The 22554-nt window shown below is 37.9% G+C and overlaps 1 protein-coding gene across 2 annotated transcripts in view; it reads right to left on the reverse strand.

Annotated features, from left to right (window-relative positions):
• The window catches only part of STUM (stum, mechanosensory transduction mediator homolog), a 101141-nt gene extending 80274 nt beyond the window's left edge, over positions 1-20867 (reverse strand). Inside the window, exon 1 of one of the 2 annotated variants that reach the window (XM_031967019.1) lies at positions 20292-20867. In XM_031967019.1, coding sequence (XP_031822879.1) covers positions 20292-20502 — 211 coding nt within the window. In that variant the 5' untranslated portion in view covers positions 20503-20867. The remainder of the gene's footprint in view (positions 1-20291) is intronic. The other variant, XM_031967018.1, reaches the window with a different exon arrangement.
• Between the last annotated feature and the right edge of the window lie 1687 nt (positions 20868-22554).

The following is a 22554-nucleotide window of genomic DNA, read 5'->3' on the forward strand; positions in this document are numbered from 1 at the left end:
CTCCTCTAATTAGGATATTGGATGCAGAGCTGGAAGGGACCTTAAGAGCCATCTAGTTCAATCACCTTACTTTCCAATGGGGAAACTGAGGTCGAGGGAGGGAAAAAAATTTGTCCAAGCTCACACCCAGAGGGTTCCTGGAGCTCTGATTCCAATACTGCCTCCCTAATTGCTTTATCTCCATAATTTACACAGGGATTTAACTAAAGATAGTAATTGTATCTTCAATTCAGAAGCTGTATATACTCCAGACAGATTACTTAACAAGCACCTAGCATCTTAAGGCATCAGTCTGGTGTAATGGAAAGAATGTTAAATTTGGAGTCAGAGCACCTGGGCTTGAATGTGAGGCTCTGATTCTTACTGCTTATGTGACCTTGATCAGATCCTTTCAGTCCTCAGAGCATGGGCTTCCTCATCTGAGGAACAAGGGTATTAGGCTGGAAGAACTCTTCCAGCCCCGGTGGTCTCTGTTCCTAGACCACTCAAAAGTCCTTTATTAAGTGCCTGCTATGCCCAAGGTGCAGATGGAATAAAGACAGATGAAAATGTCCCTGTCTTCAAGAAGTTTACATTCTGCTTGGTTTAGGGGATGCGTGAAGCAGGAGAGTAGGTGGGTGTAGGAATGCCATTAATATAGGCAAGGCTGATGGAAAGAAAAATAGTCTCCATTTTCTAAATAAAGTAACAGAGGCACATCGAGTGATTTTTAGCCATAGAGTGGGTGAAGTTGTAATGAATAGAACCCAGGAATGCTGGATCTCATCTCTCTGTCCTAACCACGAAACAGAGCACAGGCTAAAATGCATTTTGTGAAAGAAATGTTCTGGTGACAATGTTAGCTCAAGAATTTTTCTTAAGGAGCCTCCCAAGAAAGCTGGAACAAAAGTAGAGCTGAAGTCTTGGGAATTTTTTCCATCACAATTTTCATCTTTCAGGTTTGTTTGTTTTCAGTAAAACTTTTCCCAACATACTTTTATAGTTGGCATGTTTGCAAGTGATTGGTTAGCCTTGCCTTCTCATGACTTTGGCCAGAACAATGAAGAGGATGTCACAAGAAACTTATTGCCCTTTCTTGAGCAGTAGCAGTCCATTCATTCATTTATGCATTTATAAAATAAACAGTTATTAAATGTTTACTGCATACATAGAAATATTAGACTTGTGCCTCACAAGTCATGTGACTTTTATTCATGTGAATAAAAGAGACGATGAGTTAGATTGTACCTTTACAGCCTCCATTCCTCACAGAGGAAGTCAAGACTCTGAGTAAAAAGAAACATTAATTCCTTCACCCTGGGCTACTCTTAGCTGCAGGGTAGGGTAGGCAGAACCACCATTAAGAGATTTTTAGTTAAGATAATATCAAGATAGATGATAAAGGATTCACATACACTCCAACAAAGATCTAAAAAGGCTACCAAATCAAATATTGATCTGGAAATTCAAAGAGATACAGTAGAATTTTTTTTTCAGCTAGTTGAAGACTGAACAAAAATAATGTCAGAATCTTGTGGGTCCTGGGAAAGGAGTACCAAGAAAAACCTACAAGTACAGGTAAACAAACCAGAAATCTATTGGTACTTGGACCAGAGATGCTCCAGATGTATCTAAAACCTGATTCTCTGTTTCTAGAGAATGGACTTGGATGGGGATGTTTCATAATTGCACTTTGAGAGCATGGATAAGAAGCCTAGCAGTGCTCAGACTGAGATACCATGTAGGGGATAAAATCTACAATACTCAACCTCTAACTACTCCAGAGTCTCCTAAAGACTGTAGCTCTCTAACTACACATGATCTTTTTTTTTAATGCAGTTTTCTTTTTTTAATTTTATTTTTTATTATAGCTTTTTATATACAAAACATATGCATGGGTAATTTTTCAACACTGACCCTTGCAAAAACCTCTGTTCCAACTATTCTTCTCCTTCCCCCATCCACCCGCAAATGGCAGGTAGTCCCATACATGTTAAATATGTCTAACCACACATGATCAAGAGGAGCCAGATACCTGTCACCATTCAGTACAAAAAGGTGAAGGGGTAAATGAGTGAGATCAGAACCAACCCCATTCAAGAGTGCAGGGTCAACACTTGCCCCTCACAAAAAGCTTCAAATCAAGAACTGAGGTTGGAGGTATGAGTAAACTAAAAACACCAAACACTATGAAGAGATTTTATGGATCCAGAGATACCCAAAAAGGCCATCCAAAAGAAGACAATAAGTCCATAATTAATACAAGTAGAGTCTCAAAGCAAATCATGGCCACAAGATGTACAAGAGTACTTGGAGGGAAAAAAAAAAACAAAGGATTTAAATGAAATAAGAATTTTGGAGGAAAAACTGGAAGGAGAATGAATAGATTAAAACAAAAGGTGGGAAATCTTACCAGTCAAACAAATTCTCTGAAAATTAAAATAGAACAGCAGGGTGGTGCAATGGATAGAGCACTGGCCCTGAAGTAAGAAGAACCTGGGTTCAAATATGGCCTCAGACTCTTGTTAACTGTGTGATCTTGATTGTCTCAAAAAAAAAAGAGAGAGGGCAGAAGGAAATTAAAATGGAGCCTACAAAACTCAATGATTTCATGAGATGAAAAGAAATATTAGAATAAAATTTAAAAATTGAATAAAATAGGAGAAAATGTAAGATTTAAGTTATCAATAACAACTGACCTGGGAACAAATTAAGGAGATATAGTTTAAGAATTATAAAAAAAAACATATTCCCCCCCCCAAAAAAAAGCAAAAGTAAACAAATAAAAAAGCTTGATACCATATATTAGGAATTAATTTAAATTGCTCAGCTCTAATAGAACAAGAGGGTAAAGTGAAAAAAGTAAAGAATTCACTGATCATTTCCTGAGAAAAATTCCCACAATGTTATACTAGAGCTATCAGGTCAAAGACAAAAAGACTGCAAGTAGCCAAGAAAAAAAAAAGTTAAAAGACTTCTGCATAAGCAGATTTTAAGAGTCACTTAGGAAATGGGACTTATGGAGTGGATGGCTGATGTACAGAGAAACAGACTAGAGCAGCTGGCTTAACAGTCTTTGACCAGCTCACATGTGCAGTGAAGGAACTCAGCTCTTACATGCCAGTTGGCTCCATGCCCTGAATTGAATGGACCAATCTGTGCACCACTAGGAACAACAGAGACAGAATCATAGAATCTCAGAGTAAGAAGGAACCTCTGCCAACATTTAATCCACCCCATCCCTAAATGGTAATGCCCTCTTCAACAACATTGACAAGAAGTCCTACAGCCATTGCATACTGGGGCTGCCCATTTCACTTTGGGGCAGCTCTAATTGTTGGGAAGTGTTTTCCTTAACCCAAGCCTAAATCTGGTTTTTTCTACAATTCTGAATAATTCATCAGTCAGAATCATTCATTGAACATCTGCCTTATGCTCCTCACTATGTTAGGCTCTCCATGATATACAAAATATGGATAGAGCAAAACCCCTGCCCTCAAGGAATTCACTATGGGGGAAGGGGGGGGGGAGAAACCTTACTTACAAACATTAAACAAAGAGCACCATGGTCCATGTCAATGTTTGACAGCATCTGAGGTGGCTCAGTGGATAGAGTTCCAAGGTGGAAGACAGAAAAACTCAACTTCCTGAATTCGAATCTGGTCTCAGACACTTCCTTGCTGTGTGACTTTAAACAAGTTATTTAACCCTGTTTGCCTCAGTTTTCTTATCTGTAAAACAAGCTGAAAGAGGAAATAACAAACCATACCAGCATCTTTGTCAAAGCCCTAAATGAGTTATAAAAAGCCTTCTCATAAAGAATCAGAAATGACTAAACATATATATATATATATATATATATATATATATACTATAAAAGTAGTATTAATAGTAGTGGAAATTAATAGAAGTGGAAATAGTATAATAATATACTATAGAATAGTAGTAGCAGTAGCAGCAACAGCAATCTTAATAATAATAATATTATTTATATAAAACTTTTAAGCTTGCAGAGTAATTTGCAAGTGATTAACTCCTTTGCTCTTCCTTATAGGATAGGTACTACTAGTGTCCCCATTTTAGAAAGTTTAAGTGACACAGCTAGTAAGTATCTGAGGCAGCATTAGAACTCAGGCCTTCCAGATTGCTAGTTCTGCACTCTAGTCACCCTGCCACTTTATTGCATGGCTTTGACAAGTATTATTAAAGTGAATTTATCTTCTCAATTATGTGTAACTTAGCTCCATATCAAAAAAAATCATTTTTCAGATGAGAAAATTGAGACTCATTGAGATTATGTAACTTCCCCAAAATCAGACAGGTAACATAACTGGCTCCCAGACCCACTGACCAGTGCCTTAGACCAGTGCTCCTTCCTTGACATCTGAAGCCTTTCTCCCTCTGTGTCTAATGACTGGGCAATTCCAGTCGGTCTTGAGGTCGGGTCACCTAACATAGCTAGGGTTTAAACCCATAATGTTTAATGGAAAGTACAATGAACCAAAGGTCAGATGATCTGCCTTCTAGGCCCAGGTTTGCTACTGATTATATGTGTAATCTTAGAGGAGTTATTTAACTTCTCTATCATATCTGCCCTATCAGCTTCACGGGGTGGCTTAGATGGAAAAACAATTTTGAAAATATGAAGTATTATGCAAATGCATGTCACTATTTTTATTATTGTCCTATGCAGATAATTGGCAATAAATGAAACAATTGTGATGAAGCTAAGAACATTGGTAAAATGTAAACTTCTGGAGGGTAGAAATGTTTTGCTTTTGTCTAGTGCCTAGCAAACAGCTGGTGCTTCATAGGTATCTGATGAATTAAACTGAGGTTCAAACAAGAAATTCACTGAGTAACACATATTTGCACAGAGTTATCCAGTCCTGGAGCATATGCTAAATCTTCCATTTCTGTACTGAAAATTGAATTTATTTCTATCATCCCTCTTTAAAATAAGGCTGGACATTTATTCTCTTCCAATTCCAAGTCAATAAAACAATGGGGTTTTTACCATTTGTAATACTCTCAGCACTATGCTAGACACATATATGTTGTCAAGGAATGGAGGGGACCCATTTCTTTTTCTTGAATCAACTTTGGAATAGCAGTTTCATCAGTCAAAAGGGACTTTTGTTATTGTTCAGTTTTGTCTGACCCCATTTGAAATTTTCTTGGCAACTGGAGTGGTTTGCCATTTTACAGATGAGGAAACTGAGGCAAACAGGAATAAGTGACTTGCCCAGGGTCACACAGCTAGTAAAGTATATGATGCTGAATTTAAACTAAGGTTTTCCTGACTCCAAGCCCAGCACTCTATCCACTGTGTCACCTAGCTACCCCCAAAAAGGGTTTACTGAACAATAACTGTACCTGCACTGTGCCACACACAATGTCCTTATATTAGGTTTATAAAATCATTCTAAATTTCTCCCACCATCTCTTTCATTATTGCTTCTAACACAATTGTAGGGAAACCATGTTTTAAATTTGATCAACTTTTTATTAGCCACACTAGCATAATATAATAATTGTACATATAATCCAAAATAGCAGCCTTTTCCAGGATACACTGAGTTGGGAATAGACAGACAGAGACTAGGATGGAAAAGGTACCATGACTATGTTTTCTCTGGAGAATGAGCAGAGGGAATCAGAGATCCTGCCAAATCCTCTGCCAAAATACTTTTTTATAGTATTTGCTTTCCCTTTAAACATATTTTGATCCAAAATTCTCAGAATCTCTTTTATACAGTGTACACATCAGCCTCAGAGCATGGATCATGTGAAATCATAAACCTGAGAAAGGCTAAGGTAGACATTTACACTCAGGGTAACTGGCTGGCCTAAAAGTAGTCTCTATTTGGAGCAATTCCTCCTTTACTCCCTCTTAGTATACCTTTCCTCCTCCTCAAAAAAAGAAAAAACAACAAAACACAAAACCACTTATTTTTATTTAGTTGAGACTTTTAAAATGTTAAGTTTTTGTCTTATTTCTCCTTTGGATTCTGTCCCTAGCCCAATTTCTGGAAGGAATCTATTTGACATTTTCAAAACCATGGAACCCCACAGACCAACCAGTCCCTGCAGCTCAGTTGTCTTGTACCTACTTGGTCATAGTTTGGTGCTACTTTTTATTTCTGTCCAAGAACATTTCCTGGATTCCATGCTTCTAAAACCAGAAAAAAAAATCCTCACTAAACAAAAATAGTTTCCTCCAAAGCAGATCTGTAACATTAAAATCTGCTCCAGTTCTCCCTGGGGTGCTCTTAAGACTCAGCCAGTGAGACCCCAATGGGTCCCAATGGGAGGTTGTTAATACTTCTACTTTCTCTATTTAGACACACTGCTCGCTACTAAGGAATCCAGTTGTAGACACAGTCTCCAGCCTATTGGGAAACTACATTTTTTGTTACAATGAATTGTTACAAATGAATGTTGGAAATATGTCTGATTCTTTGTGATCCTTTTTTTTTTTTTTTTTTTTTTTTTTTTTTTGGCGGAGGTGTTTCTTGGCAAAGATATTAGAGTGATTTCCCATTTCCTTCTCTAGCTCATTTTACAGATGAAGAAACTAAGGCAAAATGGATTAAAGGTTACAAAGCTAGTGTTTGAGGCAAGATTTGAACTCAGATCTTCCTGACTATAGGCTTTCCCTATAGTCTACTCTATCCCCTAAGCCACTTAGCCACCCTAAACATATATAGTTAAGCAAAACAAATTCCCACATTGATCATGTATATGTGTGTAGATGTACATGTGTATTATATCTGTATATATATATATATATATATATATATATATATATATATATATACAGATATGTCTCAATCTGTACTGAGTCGATTTCTTCTCTATCTGGATGTGGGTAGCATATTTCATTGTAAGTCTTCTGGAATTGTGGTTGGTCATTAGATTGGTTGATCAGAGTTCTAAAGTCTTTATAATATTGTTATAATTTATTGTTCTCCTGGTTCACTTTACATTAGCTCATACATATCTTCCCCAGTTTCTCTAACACTAAATCCTTCATTATTGCTTATAGAACAATAGTCAGAAATCCAAACCCACTTTTAAAATATGACCAACTCTCAATTAAACATACTAGCATGATATAATAATTATACACATTATCTAAAATAGCAGCCTCTCCCCATTCATATTTAGACGTTGGGATTTGTCTTTCCAGTACCTCTCTTTTGCATTCATTTCACTACTTCAGTATCGTTGTTTTTGTATTTGTCCTTTGGCAGTCTCACCTTGGATTGTAAGCTCTTAGGAGAGAGTAGACCCTGATCTATCTCATGTATTCCCACCGTCTTTTACATAGTAGGTGCTTAATAAATAGTTTTTTCCCCGCTATCTGAATTGGTGTAACGGAGATGATTGGAATTCATTTCAACCAAATATTGATGAATCAGGAAGAAATTGGAAATTTCAATTTTTTCATTCTTTTTTCCTATTTCCTATCCCATTACTAAGATTATTTTTCAGAATGATGCAAAGTGCTAACTTAACATAGAGCTCATATATCACTATTGTTAACACCTTCACTGAACTGCCCTGATAGACACTCCATCAAATATGGAAGGAACCCAGTTCCAATAGCTCATGGTCCATAAGATAGCCATAAGACAAAGTCAGGGTCCTCCCTCCTGGGAAAACATGAAAACATGAAAACATGACATTCTAATAGGCATGATTGCTGCAATTTAAACCAAGAAGAGTGGGAAAGTCAATTTTCTTGGCCTCTTCCTGAATTCCATGTCATGATTTCTAAAAAAATAAAAAATAAAAAATAAAAATCTCTTTCCTACCATTCAATAGATTGAGAAAGGAAAGTTTTCATGAGGTCTCTTGCTCAGGGAAAAGAATACAGATAGGTTAAGAGAATGTGAATTGTTTAAGATACAAAGGATCATAGAATTCAGAATTCATCTAGTCTACTGGTGTCAATTTTAAATGGAAATGGTTCCATATCTCATACATAAGAATCCCTGAGGGCTGCATATTGACTTCATTTCTAAATGTACATATTTTATTTTGGGTAAATGTATATACTTTATTTTATTTTTATTTATTTTGTTAAATATTTCCCAATTACATTTTTATCTGATTTCCTCTTCTCTCGCCTTTGATCATTTTGTACTGACACTTCTAGTCTGTTCCAACTTTCTCATTTTATAGATAAGAAAACTGAGGCCAAAGGAGATTAAATGACTGACCCTAAATAATAAAAAGAAGATCCAAGATTTGAACTCAAGCCCACTAACTCCAAATGACCATCTTTTCTCTGCCTGAAGACCTCCAATAGCTTATTGATTTTGTGGTCAACTACAAATTACTAAGCTTTTTTTCAGAAGTGTGATCATCTAGCTTTGTCTCTACATCCTCTATGTATAATGATCATTTTAAAAAGAAATACAGGCTTTGTCATTTATATCTGTTAAATATCATTTTTGGCCATGTCCCAAACCCACGAACCAAAGAAAAATGCAAATGGCTCCTTGAGGTGTGTAACTTTATTCTATTTCTACAATCACGGTAGAGAGAGGCAGAAAAGATAGAGTTCCAAGAATCAGTTTCCAACCATCTCTAAATATTAACTTAACTCTTGGTCATCTAAATGTGGGCTCTTCTTTAATGACCAATGAGTCAACATTGTAATGGAAGAACTGAGTCATTTCAATATTTACATTCTTTTTATTTTATAAACAAACCCAAAATATATAAGGAAGATGCAGCCAACTGGAAGAATGACTCCCAGGATCTCTCTGATGAAGAAAAAAAAAAAAAAGGAATTGGCACAATTGATTAAAAAGCTACATCCCGTGACAAAAATAACCTTGAACCTGAAGGCAAGAAAACCTGGGTTTAAATCCTATCTCTGATACTTACTAGCTATGTGATCATGAGCATTCATAAGCCTCAGTTTCCTCATCTGTTTAAAAAAAATACCTAGTATCTATTTCACAGGACTCTGAATTCAAAGGAGGTAAAACAGATCATAGAGCTCTAATATACAATAATGATTATTATAATCATAATAATAAGGAATCATAATAAGGAAGCCCAAAAACTTCAGCTAGCAAATGCTCATTCTCCTTGCCAAATAGAGATTCTAGTTAAACATTTATTAAATTCTCCCCAATGGATAAATAGTGATAGTATATGAACAAATTTATCAAAAGAAGAACTGCAAAGTATTCACAACTATATGAAAAACTGCTCCAAATCACAAACAAGAGAAATACACATCCCAAGGTTTCCTTATACTCCGTAACTTGGCAAAAATGACCAAAAAAATGCAATAGTCAATGTTGGAAGGATTGTGGGAAGATAAATACACTAATATAGTATTGATGGAGTTGTGAAATGATACAACCATTTTAGAAAATAAATTGTGATTGTGCAAATAAAGTGATCAACATATCCATACCTTTTGAACCAGGGACTACTACTGGGCTTATGCTCCAAGGAAGCCATTGATAAGAAAAAAGTCCCTATATAAATATTTGGGATTTGAATTTTATATTTTATTTATTTTTATATATCTATATTTTAGCTCAATAGTAGTCTCTAGGTTTATGCCCCAAGGAAGCCATTGATAAAAAAAAAAAAAGTCCCCATATAAATCCAAAATATTTAAAGCAGCACTTTTTGCTATAGCTAAGAATTTAAAATTAAGTAAAAGGGCAGGGAAGGAGTATGGGCAATACCATGGTGATATAAGAAAAAGGAAACTTAATGCCAACTGCATTAAGTCCCAGAACACTGAAGAGCCTACTAAATGAGTCCCAAAATAATTTAAAAGATTTCAGCCTAACTATACTATACATATACACACACCCCATGTGAATGAAGAATGCCTCTAATTCATTCTATGACATACAGTTAAAAGGAACAGCCCATAGAAACAGTTCATCAGTGTATATATCTAGGGCAGACACTGCATTTAGAAAATGAACTAGGCTCAAAATTGAATAGAAGAGGAAAAGCAAGGAGGATCATACTAGGGAAATTGTGCAGTATTTTTTTGGTTTTGGTTTTGGTTTTGGTTTTTAAATAATATTTTATTTTCCCCCAATTACAGGCAAAAACAATTTTAAACATTCATTTTTTAAAATTTTAGGTTTTCTTCCTCCCTGAAATAGTAAGCAATTTGTTATAAATTATACATGTTTGTGCAGTGTTCTTAATGAACCTAAGGTTCTCCTTGAAACAAAGGTAGATCTCTTTAAAAATCAGTTCATCAGTTAATTTAAAACCAATTAGACTGAACTGAGAGCAGGGGCTTTTTGCCTTCCTTTGTACCTCTAGTGCTTAACACAGAGTAAGCACTTAAGTGTTTATTGATTGAATGATTGATTGATTGATTGAATATTATTTCACTTAAGCTATATAACTATGAATTATGGAAAAAAATGAAATCGCTAAAGAATCAAAATTGTCAGTCATCTAAATGGCAGTTGAGAGACATGTTGTGCGGCTAAATGGGTTATAACATATTGCCCACAAAAAAATTGTACCACAAAAACACTATAAAAGATATCATCCAAGAGTAATTGGTCTAGAAAAGGAAGTGGGCCAATCATGTATCAAGGGACTGGACTGAATAATAGAAAGCTAATAACTTTATTGGTACCTACATCATATCAAAAGACCTACAAGAAGGTCCCCAACACATTAAATTGATCTCCTACAGATGAAGTCCATTTATCTAGACTGTAGCAAAACAAAAATCAGAGAAGGAATACAAAGAAGAATATATGCTAGACAATAGAGAGTGAAGGAGTTCTCCTATTGAAGATTGTTCTGCTCATCCAAGAAGGCCCTGAATCTCACCCCAGGAGAAGTTGGGAAATGGGACATGATAGAGACTGCCTTTTCCAATGGTGTCTTCCATTTTCTCTCTTAAAGCTGAAAACCAGCAACACCTGAATGATGAATCCCCAAAGAGAAATTAAACAAAGCTGGAATTCTCTCTCCTCTTTCTGATTCCACCCCTATCTCTCATACAGAGAAGGATATTCATCTCCAAAAAGGAGAGTCTCACTCCAATGGGCATTGGGACCAAAATGACACTTGAATTTACTTTACATAAAGTTATGTGTATCTGTATGTATATTATTTTTCCCCAACAGGACAGAAACCCCTCAAGAACAAAGGCTGCTTTATTTTGTCTTTGTAACCCCAACCCCTAGCACAAGGCCTGGCACGTGGGAAACTCTTAAATGTTTTTGTTGGATTGATTGAAATCTAGTCATCACATCTAGTATGTGCTCTAGAGACTTTTTGGACAAACTATTCAATATTTTGTTCCTGCCTGTAAAAATGAAATGTAGACATACACACACAGGTGGTATTCTTATACTAAAATCTCTGATTGCACATCCAGGTCTCACAGTGATGGAAACTCATCAAAATACTGTACTTAGTGACAAGCTGTGTAGGTGGCTTTTGGCACACACATGCATACACACACACATAATTCAATTCAATTTAATAAACATTTATTAAGTGCCTACTATGTTCCAATTTCTATGTTAGTCATGGAAGAGATACAAAGACAAAAGACCACACAGTTCCTACCTTAAAAATATTTCACAATTCAATAGAAAGGATGTTCAGTCAGTCAATAAGACATGTACAAAAATAAGTATCTTATCTCTAGCATGATTATTTTCACCACCCCCTCTCCCAAGTTTCAGTACCATAATCATAAAGTCTGTCACAAAGATATATTCCCTCCCACATAGCTGGAGAGGAGGGGGCACAAAAGTCTCTGTGGCAGATTCTATTTTCCTATGACCTATTAAATAACTTGCCCTCCCTTTTACCCTTCCCAAGTATGTCAAATTAACTTAGGTCTCAGCCTCACAGGTCCACGTGTGACCACAATGCTGAAAAAACACCAAGATGCTGGTTATTCACAATTATCACAATTGGGACAATTCACAAAAAATGTCACAATTCATCTCTACTCCATTCAGGACGTATTCTGGGAATTCATCCCAAAAATTACTTTTCAGAGGAGGGGGAATGGGGATGGAAAATTTAATTAAATTGAAGCTGAAACTATAAAAGGAAATTTTATTTAGTTGTATGTTCCCTGGACCATGTCATCCTGTTCCTGATCTCTCCAGCACAGTAGATGGCCATATTCTGTTCCAGGCACTCAGAATTCATCTCACCTCCTCATTGGTCACATCCTGCTTTTAGCTCAAAGGACAATTATTACACTAGGTTCCAAAGCCCTGTGGATTCTGAATCTGCAATCTCTCTCAATCTATTCTCTTTTTTCTATTCCCACTGCTCCCTCATTACCACCTGCCTGGAATACTGCATCAGCCTCCCTCCTTCATCCATCCCTCATGTCACTGTGAGGTTAAACTTCACTATACAGAGATCTGATCACATCACTCCTTTACTAACAGCCATTCCAAAGCAATCTTTTACCTGTTAAATGTAGTCCGAATCCCTTGCCCTGGCATTTAAGGTTAGCAGCAGCATCAAGCAACAACAATTAGTATTTCCATAGCATTTCAAGACTTCCAAAATGCTTTACAAATATTGTCTCATTCAATCTCACAACAGATCTGGAAGCCAAGTCAGATGCTACGTATTCCACTATTCCACTATGTATTCCAGTAAAACGGAATTATTTTATCACTTCTTATATACACCCAGTATTTTACATTTCTATATATTTACATGCTTTGTTCTCTATATTTTAAATGCCTTTTCCAGTTTTACCATTCTGTGTTCTGAAATCCTACTCATTTTTCGAGCCTCAGCCCAGATGACTTTCCACTGATCTCCCAGTGAGAAAATATTCCTTCCTCCAAACTTGCATATTTTCTAGCTTTTCAGTTTAGGTTATGATCTATTTTGTTGTTGTTTAGTAATTTTTCAATCATATCTAACACTTTGTGACCCCTTTGGGGGGTTTCTTGACAAAGACACTGGAATAGTTTGCCATTTTCTTCTTTAGCTCATTTTACAGATGAGAAACTGAGGCAAACAGGCTTAAGGGACTTACCCAGGAGTTTTCCTGACTCCAGACCTGGTGGTCTATGAACTGTACCACGTAGCTGCCCATTAATAGGTAATTCTTTTAAATGAATATTTTTATATTTATATATTTGTAATATATATAAATATAAATAAGTTTATAACAATTTCATAATTGTTGGGGATGGAAGAAAGAACCCTGTGATTTCACAGGGTTAGGTATCTCCAAGTGAGTAAATTTCCCCTACTAAAGAAGACTTACATTCACTCTATAACCCAAAGCTTCTTAAATTGACCCCATAGGGGATCACATAACTAAATGTGGAGGTTGTGAAATTATGATTTATCAGTATCGTAATCATAATCCAACATCATGTAAAAATTTCTTAGGTGAAAAGAAGTCATTAGTGGAAAAACTTTAAGAAGCCCTGCTATAATTTATAGTTTTAGGGAGTTACATGGGAAACTGAGGTTGAGTGACTTGGTCAGAATCATATAATCTTGTGGGCCAGGTCTTCCTTTCACTGAAGCTGACTCTTTATTCATCATGTCACATAAGAACCACTTAATAACTATAGTATAAAATAGAATATAGGCATCTAGCTGGCTCAGCAGACAGTCTGGGGCTGAAGTCAGAAAAATCTGAGCTCAAATTCAGCCTCAGATACTTGCTAGCTATGATCTTGGTTAAGTCACTCAATTCTGTTTCCCTCAGACATGACTGGAAATGACTCAACCATAATAATTGCTTATTAATAATATATAAAAACATATATATATATATATATATAAACACAGAGACACAGATACACACATGTGCTCACACACATAATCTTTCCTATAGATTTTTACCTTCAGGAAATCAGAGACAATGCCTTATTTTGAGAGATGTGCTGGAGCTAGCTCTAGTTGCCTTGAAAATTTTCATTGTGAACATTTATACCTCAGAAATCACTGCTAATGAAGATCTGATTTATTGTTTTATTATCTCTAGACTTAAGAAAGTGTTAATAATTCTGATTAAATTTAAAAGTGTAGACATATTTTCCCCCAGCAGATCTAGCATTTAGCAGTACATCCCTATCTTCCCCTTTCCTCTATCACCATGCTTTCAACATAGCCATCTTTATTTTCATTTTATGAAGTGAATTAACATTTACAAATTATTTTCTTCCCAACAATTCTATATTCAAGTATCAGATGAATAAATTTTTACAGATGAAGAAATGTAGGCCCATGGAGATTAAGTAGCTCAGGACCATGTTGGTATGTACCAGGGGCAAGATTTGAAAACAGATCTAATTCCAAGTCCAGTATAATCCAGGGGTGTCAAACTCCCAACATAGTCCGCAAAACTCCCCAGTGCAGACAGAACCAAAATAAAATATAATTGGGAAATAACTAACAAAATGAATTTTAAAACAACATTGATAATGTTGATTTGCAGTTTTCCAAGTCAATATGCTGCTCCTAGGAACCATTGATTTACCACCATGTTTCTCAGCAGCAGACATGTAATAAATATCTACAAAATGAATAAATTAGTAAGTAAATATTTGTCGACTATGTAGATCCTTTTATCATAGAATCTAGCTTATCCCTTCAAGGTGTCCCAATCGAAGCCGGAGAAGCCGGAGGCTGGACTGCCCATAGAACTCCAAACTCTGACCTAATCTCATAATAGGATTTCTCTCCCAAGTAATATGCTAATCAAATAATAATATTTGGCTTCAACAAAAGCAACTGGTTCCTTTATAACAAAAATGCTATAAATTATACATACATAGATTTATTCTTTTTTTTTTTTTGGCAAGGCAATTGGTAAGGCAACTTCTATAAGTGATTTGCGTAAGGTCACATAGCTAATCAAATCCTGATTTCAGGGCCAGTGAACTATTCACTATAACCATCTAAGTGCCCCAAACATAGATTTAAAAAATATATATCTTTTTATTACATTTTGAAGTTGTCTTTCTCCTTCCATCCCAATCCCATAAGTAATTTTTTTTGTTTTGTTTATGCACATTGGCACATGTCCAGTGCCAGCATGGTATAACTAAATGAGCCCAGGATTGGGATTTAAGAGACTTGAATTCTAATACCATTTATCCCTCTAAATTAGCCTTGTAATCTTAAACAAATTACCTCTCTGCAAAACAAGAGAATTGGAGAAGAGTAATGACTCTCAAGGTTCTTTCTACTGCTATGACTCTACTTTAACAAGTATTCATCAGCCACTTACTATGTGGGCTGAATGACCCTGTCACAGGTCAGTCTCCCTCTATGGACCTTACTTTCTTCATATGCAAAATCAGGGGTTTAGATTAAGTGATCTCTAAATTACACCCTTTCCTTCAACACAATCTGCATTTCAGTTCTATTTTCTATAATCCTATGACTTTATAACATCACATGAGATAGAAAGTAATTTAAAACACAGTTCATCCTTGTTCTCGAGAGGCTTACAATAAACCTGGATAAAGGGCTATGAACTCATAAAAAGTGAAGTAACAACTGGGATAGAACCTCTAATTTCATTGGTTTTAGGAACTCTGAAAGGATGGAACTTCCCTCTAGCAATAGATTGACATCTCTTCAATATATTGCCTTAGAGAATTGCTTAGATTGTCAAAACAGTAGTCTTTTTCCAATTTCTCTTATTTCTAGTGCCTTTTCTCTGTTAATTATTTCCTGTTTATCCTGTACATATTCTGTATGCAGCTTGTTTGTACCTATCTTTTTGCTTATCTCCTTCATTAGACTGGAAGCCCTTTAAGAGCAGGAACTTTCTTTGAATCCCCCAGCACTTAACAAAGTGTCTGGCATATGTTAAGTGTTTGATAAATGCTTATTGACCAATTAATTGGCATGCAACTTGCCTAAGGTCACAGAGATAGTATGTATCGGAGACATATTTTGAATTCAAGCCATCCTGGTTTCAAGGTCAAGTCTCCACTGTGCCACAAGACTTCTATAAATTAAAACAGAAGAATTAAATGACATTAAGAAAAATAATTTAATGTTTTACCTGACTATGCATGTATAAACTATATCATATTACTTGCCTTCTCAAGGAGGAGAAGGGAGAGAGAATTTAGAACTTTGTATTTTAAAAAATGAATATTAAATATTGTTTCTAATCTAACTGGAAAAAAATATTTTTAGAAAATAAAAATAATAATTTGAGAAGACACAAGACTGCAATAAATTGCCAATTGACAAGTATAGGTAATGAGCATCACCTGTTCTGGAAAGAGAGCAATCACCTGGGCTAAGATAATTTTGGAACACTTTATGCAGGAGAAAAGCTAGACTTTAAAGGCTCAGAGACATCTGTGTGTATATATGTCATTCAATAACAATTCTAATGTCTAATATTGTGCTGAAGGGCCAATCTTCAATGCTAACTAAAATAGAGGATTGTGCCTCTCTCTATTTGAAATGAGAAGCTTATTTTACCGAGTCAATAAAAAAAAAGATATAAACATAAAATTGAAGATGTGATACTCTGTTTAGTGGATGTGCACTATATTTATAAAATATTATATTTGGGTAGGATCTTGGGGCTAACAGTTCAGCTAATTTGATTTAATCTCACCTCTCGCAAGTGTTTGTCAGTTACATGACCCCATTTGGAGTTTTCTTGGCCAAAGATATTGGAATGGTCTACTATTTTCTTTGCTAGCTCATTTTACAGATGAGGAAATTGAGGCAAGTAGGGTTAAGTGATTTGTCGAGGGTCACACAGCTAGTAAATGTCTGAGGGAAATTTGAACTCAGGAAGATGTCTTCTTTACTCCAGACCTGGAACGTTATCCACTGCAACACCTGCTTACTTACTAGACATATAATCTTGAGCAAGTTATTATTTAATCAGTTTCTTCATCCATAAAATGAAAAGATTAGATTAGATGGCCTTGAGGTCCCTTCCAGTTCTAAATCTATCTAATTCTATAATAACCTATGAACTTTTCTGTCCCTATTTTATAAAGGTAGCCATTGAGGCCCAGAGAAGTAAAGCCATCTGTTTAAGATCTCAGACTTAGCAAGATGAAGAGTCAAAATTTCCTTCTTCTGGTTCTTTTGACTCTACCCACTAACTCACAATACCTTGGGAAAAATAATAGATCTAAGTATGGGTGTGTGTGTGTGTATAATTATCCTATGTATCTAAGAATGAAAGTGCCAACAATGGTCTTTTCTAAGCTTCCCTGTCCCTAAAAGGATTAGTGTATTACATTTAAAACATGAGCACATATATGTGAAAATAGGAAGTCCAACAAGATCATTCATGGAAACTATTCTATAAATCAGGAAGCACAATATAGATGTTAGATATTATTACTGTAATCCAAATATTTATAATCCATTCTAGAGAGTGACTCTCCACCTGGATCCAAAGGAGGAAAGCAGAAGGGGGAGGTCACTTCCATCCTGGCATGATTTTTTTTTTGCTGTAAAATACCATAGGGTGACATTTACTTCACCACTTGGGGGAAAAGTGAAATCCAAGCACATCAACAATGATGTTATTATACACATCCTCCAAACAGATGGAAAGACAGTGTGTTTTTATTCCAGCAAGTGGGGCTTCTGACTAAAGGGGCATCCTCTTGTCCTCCTAACATCCTCTAAATGAATGGACTGCTTTCATGTTACAACATAGAGCAACCCCCAAGCCCTAGAGAATAGGGTCCAGATCTGTGATTTCATTGGCAGGGGGAACTCACTCTGATCAAAGCAGATTTCTGTGACTTATAGTCTTAAAGGTGTCCAGAGCACTGAGTGTGTAAATAACTTATCCAGACAATATATATCAGAGAGGAGACTTGAACCCAAACCTTCTTGGCTTTGAGATCAACTCTTTCCTCACTTTATTCACCATGCTGCCTCTCAAAAAACTCTAAATGGAAGATGAATCTCACACATATCTGACACAGATGTGTAATATGCATGTCTATATATGTACTTGAAGGCAGAGCTTGAACAAATTCTCTCTTGCCTAGGTCCTCAGCCTGAGGTTAAAACTAAACCAGCTAGCATTCAATAAGTCAATGTAATTTAGATATTGGATCTGAGGAGCCAATAGTAACTTAAAAGAGGTTCTTGGTGACTGTCTCCCCACACCCCATCACTTTTCTTCTGCTTTTGCTGCTACTTCCGGGGAAATTCTTGGTCAGGGAAAAATAAGTAGGGAAGGAGAAAAATCACCAAAAGATAGAAATGTTGGCATTTTAACACAAAAATCTTCTGAAGATAGACCATGATTTATGGAGGTTTTATGTAAGTCATAGGCAAATGAATTTTATTTCCCTCTCCTATCCCCCAACAAATTCCATATTTTTCATATATTTGAATCCCACCCTAGATGAAATTCTTTAAAAGTGTAGCTTAGTGGATAGAAACTGGGCCTGCTGTCAAGAAGACTTGAATTTAAATTCAAACTCAAAGACTTACTAGCTGGGTGATCTTGGACAAAACATTTAACCTCCATTTGCCTCAGTTTCCTCAACTGTAAAATGGGAATGATAATTGCTCCTATCTCCCAGGGTTGCTTTGAGGATAAAATGAGATAATTATTTGTTACAGTACTTAGCATGGTGCCTGGCATACAGTAAATATAATATTAGTGCTATACTAATATGAATACTATTATGTTATTATTAATAAGATATCTGCTGTAGGATTAAATGAAGGATAGTTCAAGACCATGAGAAAGGGTAAACAACTGAGGAGAATAACGTCTGCTTGGACACAGAAGGTTTGGGAACAGGGGCCTTGCCTGGGCTACCTGCTACTAGTCTGTGCAGAAACAAGTCTTTTCCTGAGGTACATTCAGAAAGGATTGCCTTTTCCCAGCTCAGGCCCACAGCATTCTGTCTCTGCCAACGGTTCTAGGAGCCTGCAAACTCACATTGTTGGGAAGAGGAGGAGGGATGTGTTTGAACTGAGGGCTTTGTAGATTGTCAACTACAGCCTGTGCCAAGGCTGGAGTGAGTGGGAGAAGGGAGCCTAGAAGGGGTAAATAGGGAAGGGGGTGATGGTGTTAAAACTGGAGGTAAGATTGATAGCAAAAAATTTTCCTTCTTCATTCTCCTTCTCCTTATATCCCCAGATGGAATTTTGCCTCAGATCTCCCCTTGAGAAGGAGTCCCCTCCCATCCAGTGCCAAGTGGGTATATATGAATGTTCTGGTTTACTGGAAATGGACTTAGTAAGAGCTGGTTCTCAGTTCACTATTATGTTCCTCTGGAAAGTCAAAAAGGAAGTGGGGGGGGGGAAGAGATAGGTGGAGAGAAAGAAAAAAAAAAACTTGGTAATAACTAAGTGACTTTTGCTTTGAGCTACCAGAGATGCTTTTAAAAAATGAGGATGAAGGATGGGGATTATAGGAAGACAGGGCCCTTAGTTTCTGGCTTTTTCCATCATTCTTTTCCTGCTGGCCAATAGACAGAGGTGCATGATGAGCTCAGCCCAAATCTCCTCCCGTCCCACTCCTGTTTCTTCTTCTTTGGGTTCCTCTCTTTGTGTGTGTGACAACTTTGAGGACTGGAGAGCTCTAGAAAAGCCACCATCAGTTCTAGGGCTTTATGCCAGGTCCAGGGCACCGCCCTGGGTCATTTTATCCCTCTTTTATCCCATAAAATGAATTTTTTTTTTCCAGATTGCTTCTCTCTGAGCCCATTTAAAAAGAAAAAAAGGGGGGAGGGAAGGAGGGCTAGATGCCTTATGAAACGAAGTGGGAGAAGTGGGTCTATTGGAGCCAGCTTAAATTGCAACCCCGCAAAAGGCAGAGGAAAGGACGGTCGGGACGCGAGGGAGGGGAAGGAGCTAGCAGATCCATGGGCAGGGCGGGCTGTCCAAGGATCGTAGCACTTAGGTTCTGAGGAGCATCCCCCAGCAATACCTCATCTGGCGCCTCCAATTCTACCCAAAAAGTTTCCAGCTCCCGGGTAACTGGGATTCGGAGAGTGAGAGTAATGAGGTGGCGTCGAGGGAAAGATTCTGGCCCCTCTACACTCTCCTTCTCTCCCGGGATGTCGCCCACTTCCTTCTACCCACTACAGATTGTTTTTCCAACCCGACAGCGCCCCCGCCTCAAAGGGACGCAGCTCCCGGGGTGGGCTGGGCAAGCGTAGCACCCATCCGGGACGCCCTTGGGGAAGGCACTCGCACACCCTCAGCGTGGTCAGAACCGCACCTTCTGTGCCTTCCTCCGCACCCCCCAATCCTGGCCAGCCGCTTTGCAGTCACCCCGCATTTGGAAGGAGTCCCACCCGCCCACTTCTCCTTACCCAGTCCCGGCACGAAAGTGTTGAGGAACAAGCAGATGACTGCCACGGGGAATGGCATGTAGGGGATGGCTGCACGCAGGGGGCCCTTCTTCTCTCGCACCTGCACCACTACCCCGCTGGACGAGGATGCTCCCCGGGGGTCCGCGGCTGCAGCCGTTGCGGCTGCCGCCGCCGCCGCCGCCGTCTCCCCTTCTTTGTGGGGATGCTCCATGGCTTCTACGAGCTCCCTGGGACGCAGAGGGGCTTACGGGAGGCTGCTGGGGAGGTAGGTGATGGGCTGTACGCGCCCTCCAGTCCACGCTGCCGGGGGTCCTCCTAGCTCACAGGTGGTGAGAGCCGAGGGGCAGGGTGGCTGCTGCTGCGTCCTCCACCCGGCTCTTGGAGAAAGCGCTCAGCAGCCCAGCCTCTCCGTCCGGGGACTAGATGCTCCGAGAACTCTCTTTCTCGAGCACACACGCTTCAACACACACACACATATACACACTCACACACAGGCGAAGGAAAGGAAAGGGCAGCGTGACACTTCAGTGACAGTCGTTCATTGCCCCTCCCCCAGCCTGACTTCTTCCCCGCCCCCCCATCTTTCACCCCCACTCTCAAAATGAGAACGATGGAAGAGAAATTTGAGGTTGATATTAAACAAAGCGAAACCGGTAGGGAGGAGACTTGTTGGTGCTGGGGATTGGAAATTACTTTCCCTCTCTGAAGAAAACTATATGAAATTTCCAAGAGAGAAGGATATAGAAGCACATTCTGTCTTTATTCGTCTGTAACACATTTACAAGTATTTACATACTTGAGCTAATTTGTCCTTACAACATTCCTAAAATGGGAAGTCGCCCGTGGATTGTGTCCTTAATGAGAGAGAGAGAGAGAGAGAGAGAGAGAGAGAGAGATTTTACAAATAGAGAAACTAAGGCAGGGAGTGGTTGCGTGATTTATTTCAGGTCTCGTAGAAAAAATCAATGAGGGAGCCCACAGTAGAGGTCAGGATTTTGGGTGGGGACTCCTCTTTGTAAGCGCCACAACCAGAGATATTAACGGGATCCAGCAGATCAAGATTGCCTGAAGTGAGACAAGAACAAGAGATGAAATCAATCCCTGCTGGAAATATTTCCAAGAATACTGTAGGGACCGGGAAAGAGAAGCCCCCCTCAAAGTCCTCAACAGTGGTATATACAAAGCTTGTAAGGAAGGGGATAGCGCCGTCTGGTGGTTAGCGCTCAACAGTTGGGTAGTCAAGTTCTGTCTTCCAATGTCCCCTTCAGAAGGAAAAAAAATCAGTTAAATAACTGAATAACGCCCTTTCAGGTCCCCCATCAAAATAAGCAAAAAATCTAGCAAAAACAAACTAGGCTACCATATTAAGGAAGTTTTAATGAAAGACGACTTGAATTTTCTGAGCTGACTCAAATTATCTAGATAATTGTGCAACCCTTTCACGTTTGTATAGACACAAAAGTAACCGCCATAGTCTCCTGTTTCTCTCGAAATAACAGCTTGGGTTTTTCCAAATTTTTGTGTGTTTTTTTAAGTGTCTACTACAAAGCATTATTGGTCTTTTTAGACAAGACTGTTAAAGAATAGGAATTATTTTCTAGGTCAATGGCCAAAAAAGACACCTTTTACACTGTCAGCCAGGAGGAAACGGTGATATTGATTGCTTCTCTAGGCAATCACTCCCTAAATTGTGTGCTACTGGGAAATCAAGTATAACATGAGCTGTCTTCTCCTGCAGTTACATTCAACTCTTCATGGTCTCATTTGGGGTTTTCTTGGCAAAAATATTGGAGTAGCTTGCCATTTCTCCAGCTCATTTTACAGATGAAAAAACTGAAGCAAACATTAAGTGACTTGCCCAGAGTCATTCAGCTATTGTCTGATATCACATTCCAGACCCGGCACTCTATCCACTGTATCACCTAGCTGCTCCCTTACTAAGATATCTATCTATCCTTAAAACCCTAGTTGCAGTTTTCCATAACAAATAAAATGCTAGGCTTGGAGTCTAGAAAATTGGAGTTTAAATTCTGACTCGGTCAGAATGATCACTGACCTTATCTATAAAATGGAGGAAATAATAGCCCCTACCAATAGGGCTATATGAAAATCAGATGAAATAATGAGTGTAAAGTGCTTTATAAACCTTTAAGGTAGCAAAACTTTAAATTGCACAAAGAGTTTTGGAACACCCTGTACAAAGGTGAGTTCCCAGACTATATGAGAAGAACTAGGTGGCACAGTGAATGGAATGTGGGGTCTG

Source organism: Sarcophilus harrisii, chromosome 4, assembly GCF_902635505.1.
Source record: "Sarcophilus harrisii chromosome 4, mSarHar1.11, whole genome shotgun sequence".
Classification (NCBI taxonomy): Eukaryota; Metazoa; Chordata; class Mammalia; order Dasyuromorphia; family Dasyuridae; genus Sarcophilus; species Sarcophilus harrisii.